Source organism: Colobus angolensis, unplaced genomic scaffold, assembly GCF_000951035.1.
Source record: "Colobus angolensis palliatus isolate OR3802 unplaced genomic scaffold, Cang.pa_1.0 Scaffold10, whole genome shotgun sequence".
In the NCBI taxonomy this organism is placed as follows: Eukaryota; Metazoa; Chordata; class Mammalia; order Primates; family Cercopithecidae; genus Colobus; species Colobus angolensis.
In genome coordinates, this window is record NW_012110919.1 from 10,030,459 (window position 1) to 10,049,772 (window position 19,314).

Sequence of the window (19,314 nt, forward strand, 5' to 3'; positions counted from 1 at the left end):
TGAGCCAAGATTGTACCATTGCATTCCAGCCCGGGCGACATGAGCGAAACTCTGTCTCAAAGAAAAGACTTCCTCTCAAGCTTGGCATTTGGTCAATGGGGACCCAGGGGGTTCAACATGTGTATTGAGAAAAGTGTTATTTCTTTTTGGGGCCCATCCACCCTGGCCATGGCATGATGTTCATCTGCAATGATTGCAAGGTGTTCAGATTTTGTAAATCTAAATGTCATTAAAAACTTTAAAAAGAAGTGCAATCCTCACAAAGTTAGGTGGACCAAAGCATTCCAGAAAGCAGCTGGTAAAGAGCTTACAGTGGATAATTCATTTGAATTTGAAAAATGTAGAAATGAACCTATCAAATACCAGCGAGAGCTATGAAATAAAACTACTGATGTAATGAAGAAAACTGAAGAGATCAAACAGAAACACCAAGCTAAATGTATAATGAACAGATTGAAGAAAAATAAAGAGCTACAGAAAGTTCAGGATATCAAAGAAGTCAAGCAAAGCATCCATGTTATCCAAGCCCCTCTTGCCGGCAAAGGGAAGCAGCTGGAAGAGAAAATGGTACAGCAGCTACAAGAGGATGTGGACATGGAAGATGCTTCTTAAAAATCTCTGTAACCATTTCTTTTATGTACATTTGAAAACGCCCTTTGGAGACTTGAAACTGCTAAATTATTAGTTTATTTTTTACATAAGGTCACTTAAATGAAAAGTGATTAAAATATATTTTTCCTACATTGCCATCTACAACACATCATATATTATGGATGTTAGATTGCAACTCAGTGTTAAATCATAAAAATTCTACTTATAACTATAGAAGTGAATTGTGGACGTAAAATGGTTATACCACATGGATAATGGCACTAGGCAGCATTTGTATAATAACTAATGGGAAAAATTCATGGCTAGTGATGTATAAAATAAAATATTCTTTGCAGTAAAATATTCCCTTTATTAATGTTATAGAAGGGGGGATACAACAAGGAACTAACAATTTGTATCACAGTGTCAAATATTATTTTGATTTTAGAATTTCCTGTTTTGCTTTATTTGCATCTTAGAAGAGCATAATGACATTGTTTGATGAAGCCTAATTATGCTGGACTGTTTTGAGCTGGTTTAGTTGTGGCAGTTGTGGATGTTGGGGATGAGAACTGAATAATCTTTGCCTGAAATGACACTACACTCTAGAATTTCCACTCTGGAGAATACTCAGTTCTAACTTGTGATTCCTGGTAGAACAAACTTTATTTTTCTAGCCTAGCAATGATCTAGAAGCAGAGGAATCCCAGTGCCTTTTAAAAGTTATTATGTGGTTTTCTTTTAAAAAGCTCCTGTTTTTGGAAAGTAGAATTTGTGGGTACAACATCTGTCTATTATTTGCACATAAAATAAAACCATTTAAAAAGTGGAAAAAAACCCCAAAAAAACCCAGGACAATGAATGTTCCTGGCACATTGGAGAGGCAGTCCAGTCTCTGGATTCACAGTATGGGTAGTGGAGTGGACTGCCTGGTTTCAAATCCTGGCTCTGCCACTTGCTATCTGTGTGACCTTGGGTAAGTGACTCAACTTCTCTTCGCCTTTGTTTTCCCATATGTAAAGTGGAAGCAATGGCAATATGTACTTCATGGACTGAATGAACTAATGCACATAATTCAGTTGTGCAAGGCAGGGTGTACAGCTCTCCACTGTTACCTGTTATTCGCCCTAATAAACTGATTTTAGGAGGGTATGAGTACATGTCATTTTTAAGATCATCTATTAAGATCCCTTAGGCTGGTGGCAACTTGAAAATGCCTCTATGGTAATACTTCTATCACTTTGGGGTAATTAAATGTTCACATGTTGGTTTCCTCCACTGGATTGTGAACTCAGTGGATTTTAGTCATCTTTGTTAACAAAGTACATTTAAGGAAACATTTATCAGAATTGGGAATCACACTGATTTACTTATTACTGGGAGAGACATTTTAATTTTGGCTAAAATGCATACTTTGAACAGAAAACATCTTTTTTCAATTAAAAGAATAAACAGATAACTCTTAATCTACTATACTTTGGTCTAATAATATTACCATGAATCAACTTTTTAGATCATCTGTGTCCTAAAGTATTTTTCATGGGGAGTTCTGATTGAACTGGGACTTTTGGCTGAAATGCCACCATGCTGAGAACAGAGAAAACAGCAGCTTGGGGTTCAAATTGAAAATTAGCTGCAAGTTGAGATCGACATCATTTATAGTTGGTGGAAGTTCTAATTCATAATAGAATAGCTCCAGATAGCAGATCAACCCTACGCTTCTGGTTTTGAAAGACTCTGGTGAAATGTAGTGAATACAACCTTAGCTACTTTATCAAGAACTGAGACTTATTTAATCCAGATTGGAAATAAGGGTTTATGATAGCCCGAGAAGTAATGAAGTTTCTATTTTCATGTAAACTACATAAGCACCAAGAGCAGCAAACCAGAAAAATGCCCCCCAAAACAGAAGAATGGCTTCTAAATATATGTTTTTTTCTAAGTTTCATTTTAAGCAACAGACGAGTATTTAAATTATTCTCTACTGAGACTACTAAAATGGCTTTTCTATTGCTATCAGGATGTAATTTCAGATCCACTCAATTTCATGAAATTGACTGAGATTCAAATCGCAGATCTGGTATATTTTAAATGATGCTGCATGCACTAGGCAATATTGATGGTGATTATGACACCGAAGTAGCTGGACTCAGGTAATTTAGTTAAGAGTATTAAATCAGAGATGCCAAATTAATTTATTAGACATGTTCATGAATATTTCCAAAATTATTATGAGGCTTGATGAATGAAAACTTTCCCTTTTTCTTATTATTCATTGGTGACACAAATTTGGTCAGATAAATATTTAGAATACAAGATTTCCAGAATTATAAAACCAGGGAGAACTCTAAAGTGTATCTAGTCTAATGTTCTCATTTTATATGTAAGAAAACAGAGGATCGGGGAAGCAGGAGAATGTAGTGGTTAAAAGCCTGGGCTCTGGAGTCAGACAGACCTGAGTTCCAGTCTCAGATTGGCAAGTTATTCCCTGTGTGACCCTGAGTAAGTTATTCAACCTCTGTAAGCCTCCATTTCTTCATCTGTAAAATGGGGACAATAATTGTACTAGGGGACACTGTAAGGACTCAGTAAATGTTAGTAGCTATCATATTATTTTTATGAATAACAAGTGACTCCTAAGGCAAATAAGCAGCAATAGAACTAGAACTTAAGAGTTTCTGACACATACAGAAGCTTTTTTTTTTTCATCTAAACACAGTACCTAAGTTAAAAATTCACTGGTACTGACAATTTAAGTACTGTATAACTCTACATTAAATAGAAGGATAACTATTTCAGTCTTTTTTGCTATTAATTGATCAAAATATTAGTGATTACATATTGAAGTCTCAATTTCATGAAGATTCATACACATTTTGCTTTCCATAAACAAATGGATATTTCGTGTTTACCTTCATAGCTGTTTCAGTGTAATTATATGCTCTTAAATTATTTTCCACCAAAAGCTGCTCATATAAAATAAACAACAAGGTATACTGGCCATAAATAAAAGTTAGCATTCCACTGACTAATGACCTTAAATTTGACTTTAGTTAGATGCTATATTGAATAAGTCTGATATTCTTGATTTGTGCAGTTACTCAGATACCACCATAGCCTCTATACACCTGCTATGGAGGAAGCAAGAACAAGGGACACACAAAAGGAAAAGGTGGGTCTGCAATATGAGTTAGAGTTGCTTTGGCTGAAATAGACACCTAGGAATCAAGCAGCCACTAGTTATAGATATTTGGAATAGCCATTTGTGTGTGTGTGTGTGTGACAGAGTTTAACTCTTGTCACCCAGGCTGGAGCACAATGGCGTGATTTTAGCTCACTGCAAGCTCTGCCTTCAGGTTCAAGTGATTCTCCTGCCTCAACCTCCCAAGTAGCTGGGATTACAGGTGCACACCACCATGCTTGGCTAATTTTTGTAGTTTTAGTAGAGAAGGTTTTTGCCATGTTGGCCGGGCTGGTCTTGAACTCCTGATCTCAGGTGATTCACCTGCCTTGACCTCCCAAAGTGCTGGGATTACAGACGTGAGCCACTGTGCCCGGCCTGGAATTGCCATTTTTGGTCAACATATGCACTTAAATAGTTCATTCCACTCAAAGTTGAATATTTTTCTTAAATTTAAAAAAAACGGATAAGAAATTGCATAAAGAATATTAGCTTTATATAATATGCTCCTAATTCTTCTGCTTTTGATAATTTTAGTTAATTGGTGATCTTTTCAGTAATATTCTCAGACTATCGAGTGAGTGCTTAAAACCTTTTCTCGTAATAAAGATCATTTTTCTAATCTCGAAAATGATACAATTTTAAATCTTTAAAAATAACTAAGAACAAATATAATATAGTACAACTAGAGCAAATAGACATTAACTCAAACTATAGTGAGATAAGTTCAAGTCTAAACATGCAGAAAGTGAGAGCACCTTTTTATGTAACACCAATGTGATTCAGCAGACCAACAGATGAAGAAAATAGTAATCTGAAAGGTGGCAATTTGTATCCATACCCGGTATTTAGTATTTCAGCTACTAGAAATAAAGTAATTTGGCAGACTTACCCGCATTTTTGCACAAGCATCTTGGGTTGACTCTGTCCCCCTAAGCTCTTTTATCAGCATAGAACCTAAATACTAAAATACAAAAAAAAAATTCAATGATTTATGAAATGGAATATAAATATGAGCAACGTTTTAAAAACAAATTGTGGAAGTATTACTAGCTAGGTTTCCTGGCTGTAAGTTGTTGCATAACTTTAAAAAACCGACAGTAACTAATCCTAACAAATAAATGCATTCATAGAGAAAATGCAGCAGAATTAACCATAAGTTCTGGGGGCTGTAATTGCTCTTTATAATGAAACTGCAGCATCTTCTAAAGATGCCGTCTTTCAAATCATATTTAACTGCAAAATGGGGGCATCTAAAAATGTTTTCCCCTTTTTTCAGGCAGCAATGTCTGCAAAAATAAATCACACTACTATCTCTGTAATTACAGGGTTGCATGAGACAGCTGAGAAGCTACTCAACATGTCCCCCATTTGGGCTTATTCTGCTGCATAGGTAATTAATGTTAGGCTTTTAGGCAGAGATGCAGTTTTGGACCTTTTTCATTCACAGCTGTGTGCCCTATGGTTGATCCACCTGAAAACGGAATGGGAGGGTGGGGGGAGGGAGAGAGGCATTCTCAGTTGTTTCACAGGGGAAGAGAGCTGGGTTCCTGGTGCAAAGTGCCACCTGGAGGGCTGAATGGAGCTAGAAGGATGACAAAGTCTTCTCCCAAGAATTGCCAACCACTTTGTTGTTAGAAGACCAGATCCCATACTGTATCATCCTGGTACAAAATGCCCCTCATGCTCCAGCTTCTGGCTGGGGCCAAATGGTTTCAAACAAAATGTCTGATTTGCCTTTCTATCAATTGACTCCTCTTCAACCTTTTGAAGCTTTGGTAGGGGTTTTCCCTTTTGTCATTCCTCCACCCCTTGCCCTTTCCCCACATCCCCAAAGAGCTCTATATATGTTTTTTTAAAAAGTGAATTACAATAATTATTTTAGAAGATATTTGATGGACACTTCCTGACAAGACTGGAGACATCCTAGTACTTTACAGAGACGGGGATGGGAACCACTCTGGTGGACTAGGGAAGTCCCTGATTTGAAGAAGACATGAGACGGCACAACAGGAGAAGGCGTCATCAGGGCCCTGGAGAAAGGCATGTTCAGAAAGGCTCAGGGACTTGGGGTTTGGAGGGAGTTTTGGAGGGAGGAGCCATTTCAATCCTACAGTTTTGGGCAATACCACTGAAACAAATCCAAAGCTGCAATATAAGTAAGCAGTAAAAGAGGGGCAGAGAGCAGAAAATGAAAAAAAAAAAAAAAACCCAATTGCTATGAGATAACCACAATGTCCATCTTCATCAAATGAAGGTGAAATTTATTATCCTTTGGTAAAATCCTTATCTTTTAAGTTATCAGGGAAGTTTGCCTGATTGAAATATTTCTTTTTGGGAGGCAGTTTCAATGCACTGCTGAAGTTTCAGCCACTTTTTCTGCTGTTGTCATGACAACCACCACCTGACCCCAAACCTACAATATCTTTTGAACATTTAGCTGTTCCTATTACATTTCTCAGCTAAGTATAATTATTTCCTCTCTTCTAAAAAACTAGCAACAACTAAGAAAGAAAAATAGTATAATCCTATTGATGACTGTGAAAAGAATCTGGTATTTACATAAAGTGGCAGACCCAATGTTTGGTGAATGAGCAGAGATGTATATATGTGCCATATTTACACTCATTTCCATTTTAAGATTGTACATTATCACATTCATTTAAAAATATACAACTATAGAAGAGGTCACAACAGACCTTAAACTTACAAGATTAAAAAGTTTTTAAAGCTCTAGTTATTTGGACTTTCTCTTTGGATAGAAGGCTACTTTAAGAAAAAGTGAAGACAAAAACACTTTAAAAATTTCAGTGATGGATATGGATATTTTGGTATATTTTCAATACAAATGGCAAACAAGCCGAAAACATACCCCTATCTCCACTTGGGCCTAAATACTGAATTGAGGGTAACTTACAAAAGCTTTGTAATCACATGACTGGAAGATAAGCTTCTCTGGGTGATGCTGCCAGTACTGTACCGGAGTGGAGGCTGTGGCTTCATTCGGAGGTCTCAAGGTAATGGAAGGTTCTCCCCAGTCTCCTGTCTGAAAATGACATTTATTCTAGAGGCAATATGAGCAGTCAGCAAAGTTCATTCCCTATAGCTACCCTGAGCTCACCTTACACGCATGTGCTGTGAATGTGCCAATGCATTTGGGTGTCTTATGTGAATATAAATACTTTGGTTATTACATTTTTATACGTATTAGCATATTTCTCAAGGCTGAGTTAATTTTTGAGGTGTGGAGTTGAATTATTCTATTTTTAGAATGACACCCTAAGCTAAGTCACTTTAAAATAAAACATGAAGATATTCATAAATGATTTACTAATGACAGTTTTCCATCACAACAGCAAAGGATATACAATCTTTGAAAGAATTTTCTGTTTTTAACTTGACTGAAATTTTTAGTTTGAATTGCTTTCACATTCAGAACACACAGTTCTATAAATTTCAGTTCCCAAATATGACATGTACTAGCCACTTTGAATAATTTTAGATCTCTGGAGAAATGATAGTGTAAGCATGATGCTAAACAAAATTTAAAAATTTACTAATGGGTGACAACGAGTTTCTCTCGTCTGAATTCAACTGCACTGATTTAATGATGGTGTGATTGTCTCAGATGTATTCAGCTACTTTTCTCAGAAAACTTAATGTACCAATGAAGACTAAACAGTGAAATGCCAAGTTTGGTCACATGTACATATGCATGTACTCTGAGGATTCTGATTCACAAATACAAGCACATTCCCAAATGATGGTCTATCATATAATGCAGACCTAAAACAAGAGGACCTCCCATCATTTCATTTATCATTTTCCATGAGGTTAGCCTCAACCTGTTTCATCACTATAATAGCTTAATGTGAGCATCTATAAAGTCAAAGGCCAGTGTTGGCAGCTATTTTCTGGGCTCTACTTTGATTTACATACTACACATGAGACCTTTCTTACTCCTTCTCCTGGGAAAGATTTGGATTTTTCAAAACTCAGCTCTTTGCTCTCAAATGGACATAACTAAAACTAAATAGGCAGATTTCTACAGTTACTCTCATCTAACCTAGATTTGGCTATATATAGAACTATGAGAAATTACTTTTCTCAGGAGTTGGAAGAGTGTTAAAAGGTCTCATAAACTCCAAAACCAAATAAAACCTTGGTTAGAGAACAAGTTCCACAGAAGTGCTAGAAAGTGTGTTGACACACTCTGGGATTTCTTAAGGAGAGTTTTTAAGGAGTCTAGGACAAGAATGCAAAATTTTGGATGCAGGTGTATGTTTTGGGAGAGAAAGGAAGTTCTCTGCTTCATTAAATTCTTTGAAAGAATCTAGAAACCCCAAAAGATTAAGACCCACAGTTCTCTAGGAATGGCATACACAGGGTGCATATTTTGGGGAGAACTAGCTCTCCAATTTTCTTTGTGCAGTTTGGACTTACATTAGGTGGCATATGAAGTAGCTGCCAATGATAAAAAGCCCTTTCTAGAGGACTTCAGTAATGCTGCAGGCATTTTTTTTTTTTTTTTTTTTAATAGCAGTGGAGTGTCTGAAGCTTTTCTCCTTGAGATGGGTCACCTCGAATTGCAGGAAGAGAAAGTGAGCATCACGCTATTTCCTTGGCTTCTCACCGTAGTTAGTGTGTGACCAGTTGGAACTCCTTCGGCCCTTCTCTCCTGCTGTGTTCTCAGCCACTTTCTCCATTAGTTTGGTTTTGGTTGCTGATTTACTTTTACATTGCTCAATCCTCCTATTCCCTGTCTGTTGGTGTTTTTTATTTTTGTACACATTTATGGGGTATATGTGAAATTTTGTTACATATATATTATCTGTTGGCGTTGTTAAGATTTTACCTGCAATATTAACTTTAGCATTTTTATCTGTTTTATTATCCATTCCTGACTCATTCTTGAATTTTTCTTTAATATTTATATGAATTTTTAGTTTGTATAAGTGATAACTGACTGCAATTCTAAAACTAGATTAAGTTTTTCTTTGCCTTCTTATTTTGATTATTTTCTTTTCCTTCTTTCTCAAATAGCTGGCTCTTTATTCTCTCTCTGGTCTTTATTTCATCTGGCTGGAACTTACAAAAAACTAGTATAAAATTCAAAATACAGGATATGTGGATTTCAATATCATTTTGAAGCTGAGTATAATCACTTTTAAGTGATAATAACTTAAAACTTTGGAAACATGCAGCTATGGGTTCTTAAACAAAAGCTTTACCCAAATCTAGCAAATCATCCTCTAATCTCCCCCATTAAATTTCTCCCTCCTTCTCCCGCTCCCTCGGTAAAGCAACAACAACATGGCAAACAGGTATTGTACATTTAAGTCACAGGTAACACTCTTAACAAAACAACAGAAGTTTGCATGCAACTCCGTGGAATGATGAAAAAGGAGGATCTGGTTGGCTTCCAAAGATCCTTTGATCCAGTGTCTGCTGATGTGACAACTCAAACCAAGCATCAGATCTTCATGTGAACCCTATTACAGTTCAGCAGAGGTAGACCTTGGCCAAGCTCAACAGGCATTTTCAAAAAAGTCTTAACATGGCATGAGCTGGTGGTGCCATGAGTTGCAGGGCCAGGGCTGGGAACAGGACTAGGGGTGAGAATGAGTTGGGGGAAGCTAGGGTTATGAAAACATTTCACATGTTAGTACATTAAGCATGCAAATCATATGCAAACTCATTCTCTAATTGTTCAATTAACTCACACACTTTTATAATTAAACTTTAATGTGAGTTCCATACATTTAAAGCCAGAGCCACAGCCAAATGCTGATCCAAATATTTACATCATCCACATAAGTTGTAGCAGCCACTGTGGGAATAACAAGCCCCGACACATACATTCCAATCTCGGTCTGGAAATCACTGAAATCCCTTATTTGATAACCACTTGAAGAAATTAGTGGAACATTCACTTAAATCTGTTTAGACAGCGCCATCATCTGCTCTCCCGTGACTCCACTTTGTCTAAAAATCACAAACCACTTTCTTTGAATTGACAGTGATCTGAAAGGATCTCCCCTAGGTGCTGAGGTGGGAGATAATTACAAGGAAAAGAAATATAATCCTTATTTCATTTTCTTTGTGGCCTTCAAACATTGCTTCAGTTCAAATATTGTTAAATTCCCTATGGGGACTGAATCTACCTTTCTGGAAAGAGACACTGAATTTTATCATATTTAGTGCTATTTCCAGAAATTCATTTTGAAACAGAAGGAAAAGTGTTCTTTTTTTTTTTTTTTTTTTTTTTTTTCAGACGGAGTCTCGCTCTGTCGCCTGGGCTGGAGTGCAGTGGCCGGATCTCAGCTCACTGCAAACTCCGCCTCCCGGGTTTACGCCATTCTCCTGCCTCAGCCTCCCGAGTAGCTGGGACCACAGGCGCCCGCCACCTCGCCCGGCTAGTTTTTTGTATTTTTTTAGTAGAGACGGGGTTTCACCGTGTTAGCCAGGATGGTCTCGATCTCCTGACCTCGTGATCCGCCCGTCTCGGCCTCCCAAAGTGCTGGGATTACAGGCTTGAGCCACCGCGCCCGGCCGAAAAGTGTTCTTAAGATTGAATTTATTAGAAAATAATTTTTTTTTCTGCCTGGAAATTAATCAACTTCTGTCCCCGCCCCTGCCTATTTTTTTTTTTTAACTTAGATCTAAAAATATTTAGAGGACTCAATTTCTAGATGTTAATTCTTCTTTTTGGAATTAATTTAATGGGAATGGATGGACTCCAACAACTGGACTTAACATTACACTGTTGTAAAGGACAGGTACGACCTTGGCCCTTGGCTGGGATTCAGCTTTACCTGGTTGACTGCCAGTAAGAACAAAAGAGTTCAGAGAACAAGGGTGCCTTAGGTCTCAACCCTCCTGGAGGCTGAATTACAGCAGGAATGAGCTATGGAGGAATTAGGTAGAGTAGTTACTATATGGAATGGAAGAAGAGGTCAAAAAAGAAAGAAAGATTTTTGCCTCATACATAAAATCATTTTGAACTTTGAAACCTAGTGTTAGGTCTTGTCGACTAGTACATTCATGTCTACATAATACTTGCATCTCCTTAGGCAAATATTTTTAAATTTAGTAATTTTCCACTTGAGAATGCTTATTAAATCTTAAATAACAGACCTAAGAAGTCTTTGGCCTCAATAATGGTTTATAATCAAAGCTTATCTTTAATGAAAAGTAGACCTAAACACAGCTAACAATTCAATATTTAATTAGAATAACAAAATGAAGTAGGAAAAGTTTAGGGTAGAAATCTGTCATATATTTTGAATTTTTATTGACACAGTGGTCTTTGAAAGGATTCCTTAAGTAATTATACATGAGAAATTAAAATGATTCAAGGTACTCCTAATAAATGTCTTCAGGCTATCTCTTTGGCACTTAAAATATTTACAGAAAATCTTTCCTTTAGGTTCATGTATCTGAATGATCTTAATATTCCAAGAATTTTGTCATGGCTTAAAACTTCATTTATTTGGTATTTATTATTCTTTTTTATATGTATGCTTAAGGCCTTTTCTTTTTTTTAATAAGCACACTAAAGAACATCAATTAAACAGAGGAAAATGTACATCATTAGCTCTCTTCTTCAAACTCAAATAAAAACTAAACCGCTAACATAAAAGAAAAAAACAATTTGAGATTAGAATTTTAAATGGAGAATTGATTCTGTTTAACACGTGTTTGCAACTGCCAGCTACAAATTCATAGTCTGGGTGAGTCTGAAGGACTATACTTGGGCCACATCTAATATAATGTAATTAAATTAAACATTCTCTTATACCAAACAACTGAAAAATACAAAAGCATCAATGGAATTTAGTTAAAAAACAAAAAACGTCACAAAAGTCTATAGAGAGATTTTTACTGGATGGTAGATTCCAAATTGCAGCTTTTAAACTTTGTATTATTTCAACAGCTGGTAAATAGCTGCAAATTTTAAGTTCACATGTACTGGACGCCTATGGCAAATTCTAAAACAGATCGTATCAGGTAGCCGTCTCCCTCCAAAAGGGAAACTGAATATTACATATTCTATACGCTCTGAGAACACAAAGGAAAAAACCTTCTCTATGTTATTTTCTGTCTTTTTTTTTTTTTTTCCCCCGAGATAGAGTCTCCTGTCACCCAGGTTGGAGTGCGATGGCACAATCTGGGCTCACTGCAACCTCCGCTTCCTAGGTTCCAGTGATCCTCCTGCCTCAGCCTCCCAAGTGGCTGCGATTATAGGCATATGCCACCACACCTGGCTAACTTTTGTATATTTAGTAGAAACAGGGTTTCACCATGTCGGCCAGCCTGGTCTCGAACTCCTGGCCTCAAGTGATCCACTCGCCTCGGCCTCCCAAAGTGCTGGGATTATAGGCATGAGCCACTGGACCAGGCCTTTATGTTATTTTCTTCTCAAGGAAAAAGTTTCCTAAGGATGTCAGTAGATAATTAAAAGCCATGCTTACAACTTAGTTTTCTAACATTAATAGAAAAGTATGGCATTTTCCAAGCCTTGTATTATTCTTTAAAAATTTTTAAAATTAGGATTTAATTGATTTTTAAAAATAGAACCTTTAAAATCTTTTCTAGGAGGACTGCTCCCACCTACTTGCTTGTAAATTTAGATCTGAATATTAACAAACATTATTCTCAATTTCTTCAGAACACTTAATGAAAAACTAAAATGATTTTAAAGGACAACTATTGTTTTAAGGTTTTACTTTCAATAATTCTGACAAATTTCAGAGATGGGCTACCCAAACCTACATAAGATACATGTGATTACATTTACTTTCTGTAATCTCTAAGGCTTTGAAGAATGCTATACACAGCTCTATGCGTATAAATATGCATACATATATTTGAATGTGAATGTAAGGAAAAGGCTTCCTATAAACATTCACACACATACGAAAGCAGGATGTTGTAGTTATTCTTTCAAAAAATCTTCAAGAATGAAGAATGCTAGTTTGATCAAATGCAGTTGGTTATACTGAATTTGTTCCTTTAGATGAAAAAGAGCAGAGATGGCCACTTATGAACACATAAAAGCTCTGATTAGCATTTATGAGTTCAAGAGGAACTGCTGGGTCACGTGAACACCAGTACCAGGCAATGTATAGACACCACGGTCCTCAAGAGCCAGAAGTCCCATGCATAGGAGGACATATGTGCCTGATGCAGCATCCCAAAAGGCACTTCACAAAAATGCCCGTGGCATCCCTTCACATGCCGCCCCAAGAATTCTGCTCAGTGATTCTCAACCAAGTGTCTCAACTTCTCAAGACAGCAGGCTATCCAATGGGAGAAATTCAAAAGGGTGTGCAAATAGAATAGTATTTTAAAACACAGAACATAAAACCCCAAACATTTAAATGTTTATTTTCCAAATAGAAATAAACTTTTTCTAAAGTATGCAAAGGTGAAATACGAACATTTAAAATTACGCAGCTCCGAGTAAAATGGGTCACAATTTCATACAATTTGCAAAGATCAATTCAGTACTGTCAAATGGAAAAAGGCTGAGAACCACTTTGTAGCTGTAACCGTGCCTCTCCCAGCTCACCTCCCCCCACATTTGCATCAAATATATACAGAATAACATGCAAATCATACTCAAAAATTTCTCACAAGTAAAGCACATGAATCTTTGAGAATCATTAGACACAAAGGGTTGAATAGTTCATGAATACAGGGAAGTACAAAATGGGGAGGAATAACGCTGATATATACATGTGTGTATATATATATCAATTTACCCATTTCTTTTTCCTGTAAAAGCAAGTTAACACAGACGCCTGGAATGAAAGCCAAAACTCACATAGGACATATTTTAACCATAGACTTTAAAACCAAGTATGTTTCTTTTTTAGGACAATGTTTGCACATCAACTCATCACAAGGCACAGTAAATGAAGTATAATAGACAAAGAGTCTCAGAGTCACCAGACATTACAAATTTTCTGCATTACCAGGACACAGTACCTATAGCTGTTGACAACACTGTGCAACACAGTACATAGCGCAAGTTCAGGAGAGAAAAAGAACCATTTGTAACCTTACATTATGAACCTGATGGATCGCTGAGAAAGGAAATCCTGCGTTCTGATTCGTCCATATTTCACAGACAGACGACTGCTGATATAAACAGAAAACTATCTTATCTTGTCAATATTTAAAACATGGTAGCTACCAAGGTAGCATCCAGGAAGGAAAAGAGGAAAATAACAAAATGCAAAGAATCACATTAAAAAAAAACCTCAAAAAATGTTTTAGGGTGCTCAAGGTTTAATAATTGACTTCCAAGTCATTCTTTTTGCTTTAAAACATTTTGAGTTGACCGAAAAAAATCATTTATGCATTTATGCAAGGAAAGTTACCAATGAATTCATGCCTTAGAAAAAAGCAAACTGTATTTTATATTTGCTGGAAAACCAGAAATACCTTCTCCCTTCACGTCACTACTTTCAGAGGATAAATATTTTTATCAACTTCAAGAAAAACAAGAAAAAATCTTTAACACAGGTCCGACATTTTTATTTTCTTATCTTCAATGACCAAGAGTAAACAGTGTAATAAAACGACTTTTCCTGATTTGGTCATTGCTCTATTTGATAAACCTAGAAGACATCTATGCCTCCAGAGTTCTTATGGGCAAAACTCTGTAGTTAACAAAGGAAGACGTGTCAGCTTGCTACCCAGCACTGGAGGAGTGAAGGAGGTGGCAGGAAGGAGGCTGGGGCAGGGAAGAACTGAAGTCAGGGAAATTCAGTTCTGTTCCTCAAGCAGAAACCCTTGGGAATAATAGCATTTGTGAGTCTAATGATTCAGCTCCATGATTCTAGCTCTCCCCCACACCATTAATAAGATAAAGCAGTAATGTTTGCTCAGAACCAAACACCAAACTAACCAGCATTCCTTCCCAGGAGTTAGGGCAGAAATCTTCAAACAGACCGACTGAGCTCTTGGCTTGCCCATCCCAAGTTCTGTTCCCAAATTTCATCTTTCTAAAACACACTGTGAAATTAAATCACAGAAAATGGCAGAGCATGTAAACTTATTCAGCAAGCTCTGAGCATCTTCAGCATTCATAAGCAGTCCGTACGACGATCATTGAAGGAAGAAGGCAAGCACATAACCACAATATGGTTAAGAGACCCAGCAAAGAACTGTATCATCAGCAAACAAGTGATAGAAAAGAAAGCTTATCCCTAGCTAAAAGTTTCCTCACCCCAGAAACGCTCACCAGTAATTTAACACCTCTCTCTCTAGTTACAACTGCATCTCCATACACCCCTACACCTTCGCTTTCCATGTCTTCTGCTAACCAGAGGCTGGCTGGGGATGGACCGTCAGGAAGATGGCCTTCTGTTCAGGAAGTTAGATCCCCAGGGTCTGTCCAAAGGCACTTCCAAACACCTTTCACTTGAACCAGCTCTGCTATCCTCAGTTCCCTCTCTAAACTCCATGCTATTTTATACATCCATAGGGGATTCTTCCTCTCCTTACCTTTCTAGTGAGTTCAGTCTTGGACCCATCCACTCCGTTGGCCTTACCTCCAATAGCTGTCATCTGATTTGAATGTACTAACTCCATGTTTTAGCTGGATTATCATCTTAAGTGGCATCCTCATCCACTCCTGAGCGCATTCTTTACACAAATCACATCTTCTACAACTTTTATACATTTCTCGTGTTAATCTAATGCTAGAAGTGCTTCTAGCACTTCCAGTGCTAAATAATCCAGAGACCACCTGTCATCTGACAGATGAAGACACAGACATTTAAAGAGGTGAAGTGGCTTGCTCAGGTCACACAGGTGAGTGGTACAATGTGTCAGCCTGCTGGGATGGCCAAGAAGGAGTGTGAGCCTGGTACTGATGTCACCAGAAGGCAGAGGGTCGCTCTAGCTATATACAGCCTGGTTCTACTGACCCTGAAATGAATAGAAACTAAAAATAAAATTCTAAGCCCCCTCATAGACTGAAGGGACCCCCTTGTGGCCAAGAAGACCCCAGAAAAACCTTAAAATTGAATTTCTGACCATGATGGGATGCGAGGTGAGACAAGCCTCATTATACCCCCTCTCTTTCATGGTTTAGATGAAACAACTGGTCGGAATTAATGTTAAAATAGAGATCATAAGAGTGACAGAACAGTCTCTTTGTGGCAATAAGATACCGAATTATCAACAGGACCCGAGGCCATGCCAGGCAAAGGTTAAATCATGCACCCCTACACCTAAAGAATAAACTATGTTCCAACTGCCACAAGGTTTTTATTTTTCTCTAGCAGCTAAACAGGCACTGGCCTTAAGAGAAGCAATATTTAAACAATTTGCAGCTCCACCAGATGCTGACTGGGCCTCAGCCCCTGCTCCACCAACCATAACTACAGCTGGACAAGTGATTGATTCAGTAACTTTATCCAAATAAGATCACTGACCGTGGACTAGTTCTGGTTGGTCTACAGAGATTGCACACTTGTGTGCCTTCATGTCCTGAAAAGCCCTTCTGATGTGTAAGGTTAACTGTAATGTATCTACATGTTAAGTCTCCAACCCAAAGTGAACATAGGTCACACGTTACATGCATGTTTGTTGAATACACGTGTGTCAGGACTACCTTCATGAATATTCACAGCTCTTGTAACACATTGAACATATGCATTTAGCTAACCTGTTCAGCGTAAATCTTCTACTGTAAGCCCTTCTCCTTCGAAGAACCTGTCTCTGGGGTCTTGGTTGGAGGTGCTTCCCAGCCTGCGGGATGGCTACTTTGCAGGCTGTAACCTTTAGAAGAAATAAAGTCTCCTCTCCTTTACTAAATTCATATATATATATATTTAAGTTAACGCAAGTATATCTAAATGCAATCAGTTCATGGAACAGTCTTAACTGTACTGGGGTTCAAACACCAAAAAGTTGTTTTAGGTTATTTTAGTTATTCCCAAAGGGGCCATGCCCAGTCTGCCTGCCTGATGGGCACCAGGCCATTTAACCTTTTGGGCAGACTGCATAACTTCCTGGTCACTTTGAGTCATGAAGACTCCATTTTGTATGAAATCCAAACTCATATCTGATTCAAACTTTTCCCTCCCTCATCATGTGCCAGTCTTGGGGCTTAAAAAGCCCGGGGTGGGTAAGAGAAGCTTGGTCTGCACTTTGACTTCTCCTAGGAGAGGGCAGGTGTCATGGTCTACCTCGGATGCTCCCTGCCCCAAGCTCTTCCTAGTTCATGTGTTTAGTTGGGGAGGAAGAAACAGGAAAAGGATGAGGTCCCTTTCTTGTCTAGCTGTTTCTCTGGCAGCCGCTACTGCTTTTCAGCTAATGTTAATATGGTCTCCCATGTGCTCTGTGTAGCAGCTGCTCCAACCTAGGTTTTCCTGTGTCCCCATGTGAGTTCTTTGGAGGGCTCTTCTAGGGTAGAGGGCAGTTCCCCCCACTACACAGTTCCTGGTGGCAGAAATCTAGCTCTAGCTTGACTTCTTCCAACTCCCACTCAGCCCTCCTAGGACACACATATGCCCTTTGAGGGGAACCCAGGGGAACAAACATAACCTCAGCCCCCTTCTGCACATCCATGTGGCCCACGTGACATGGACACATCCTTGTCACACAGAACAGTAGAAGGGCGGGCTGCTCTGTGAACACTCCCCCTCTCTGCCACGGCATCTCTCTCCAGGACTCTCTGTGTCAGCTCGGTAGGTGCTATGTGACCTGCCTGCCAGAAGTCCACTTATGGATACCAAGGCTAGTTTTCCCTCCTAGCAGGCACCCCCAAGCCAGATGTACATTCCTCCTGGACCCCTTCTCACCAGGATTGGAGAGCAGTCCACTTATGGATACCAAGGCTAGTTTTCCCTCCTAGCAGGCACCCCCAAGCCAAATGTACATTCCTCCTGGACCCCTTCTCACCAGGATTGGAGAGCATGGGAGTGCACTCTGTCTCCTCTCTCATGGGAAAGGAGGAAAAGCCTTAGTTCTTTCCACAGGACTTGGACAATTCTCTGTCCTTCTCCAGCACTAACCAATGACCTGCCTATGTGGACAGGTAGCTGACCGGGGACAAGAGATTGATTCAGTAACTTTATCCAAATAAGATCACTTATTTGGATCTTTTATGAGGCAGGATTCACACTGCCTCCTTGTAAACCCCGAAGTAGGTGTCTGGCTCCATGATTGACAGCTTTCTTTTTAGAGCATGCAGTGCTTACTTAGTATCTACAGGAAAATTCTCACTTAGCATCCTGGGAATAGACTTTCCAATAGTGAATAGATCTTTCACTACTCACAGAAATTTACCAGAGTTAAGAAGGGAAAAGAGGATCCCATGTCATACTTCTTTCATTAAAAAAAATCATATAAAAATTTTCTCAATGAAGACTAAAGAACCCACCCCTAGTCATATACACTGAGCGTTCACATACGGCTTATGTACATTTTTTAGATGTTATAATAAATATTTTCTATTTATAAGCTATGTTTTAAATTTAGAGAAAGTAAAACCTCTATAATTTCTAATACCGTCATGTACAACACAATGATGCTTCAGTTAATGACAGACTGCATATGCTACAGGGGTCTCATAAGACTACAACACCATATTTTTACTGTATCTTTTGTGGGGGTTGGAAGAAGTAAAGCTAGAGCCAGATTTAGGTATGTTTAGATACACAAATACTCACCATTGTGTTACAATCACCTACAGTATTCAGCACAGTAACATGCTGTACAGGTTAGCAGGACCAATAGGCTAGATCATATATAGCCTAGCTGTGTAGTAGGTGACACCATCTCACATTGGGGAAATACACACTATGACGTTTGCATGATGAAATCACCTAACAATGCATTTCTCAGAATGTATCCCCATCATTAGGTTATGCATGACTGTCATCCTGTCAGTGCGAATGGTAAAAAGTCAGAATTTAAAAGAGTTTAAACTAAAAGCAGTTAATTGTGTTTGAGTTGTGAAAATTATTATTTTATATTTTTTGGCACAGAGTCTTTGCTCTGTTGCCCAGGCTAGGGTGCAGTGGTGTAATCCCGGCTTGCTGCAACCTCTGCTTCCTGGGTTCCAGTGATTCTTGTGCCTCAGCCACTCGAGTAGCTGTGACTACAGGCATGTGTCACCATACCCAGCTAATTTTTGTATTTTTAGTAGATATGGGGTTTTACCATGTTACCCAGGCTGGTCTCAAACTCCTGACCTCAAGTGATCCACCCACCTTAGCCTCCCAAAGTGCTGGGATGAAATTTTTTTTTTTTTTTAAACTGATGCATTTCAGATACCACAGTAGTTTTGTTAGCAGTAAATAATTTGTCAGGCTCACAGAGTAAGCAACTTAAGTCGGATCTGTCGTAACTGGTGCATTCATAATATGAAATGGCTCTTCTCCTAGACATAGGGTTATTATACTGTGTGCTGGAATTAATTTTTTAAATGCAAGAGTTTCCAGAGTAGAAATTAATTATGTTTATGAAAATAACATTTCAGGGTACAACATGTATTGAAGTACTGAGTTTTGAAAAGT

At 38.2% G+C, this 19,314-nt stretch overlaps 1 protein-coding gene across 9 annotated transcripts in view; it reads right to left on the reverse strand.

Moving 5' to 3' along the window:
- ANKS1B (ankyrin repeat and sterile alpha motif domain containing 1B) overlaps positions 1–19,314 on the reverse strand; it is a 1,301,363-nt gene that overhangs the window by 60,882 nt on the left and 1,221,167 nt on the right. For 7 of the 9 annotated variants that reach the window (XM_011934483.1, XM_011934518.1, XM_011934476.1 and 4 more), the window contains 2 exons: positions 6,690–6,818; positions 4,665–4,736 (listed from right to left, as the gene is read on the reverse strand). In XM_011934483.1, coding sequence (XP_011789873.1) covers positions 4,665–4,736; positions 6,690–6,818 — 201 coding nt within the window. Of the gene's footprint in view, positions 1–4,664; positions 4,737–6,689; positions 6,819–13,843; positions 13,919–19,314 lie in introns of all 9 variants that reach the window. The other 2 variants (XM_011934499.1, XM_011934536.1) reach the window with 2 other exon arrangements.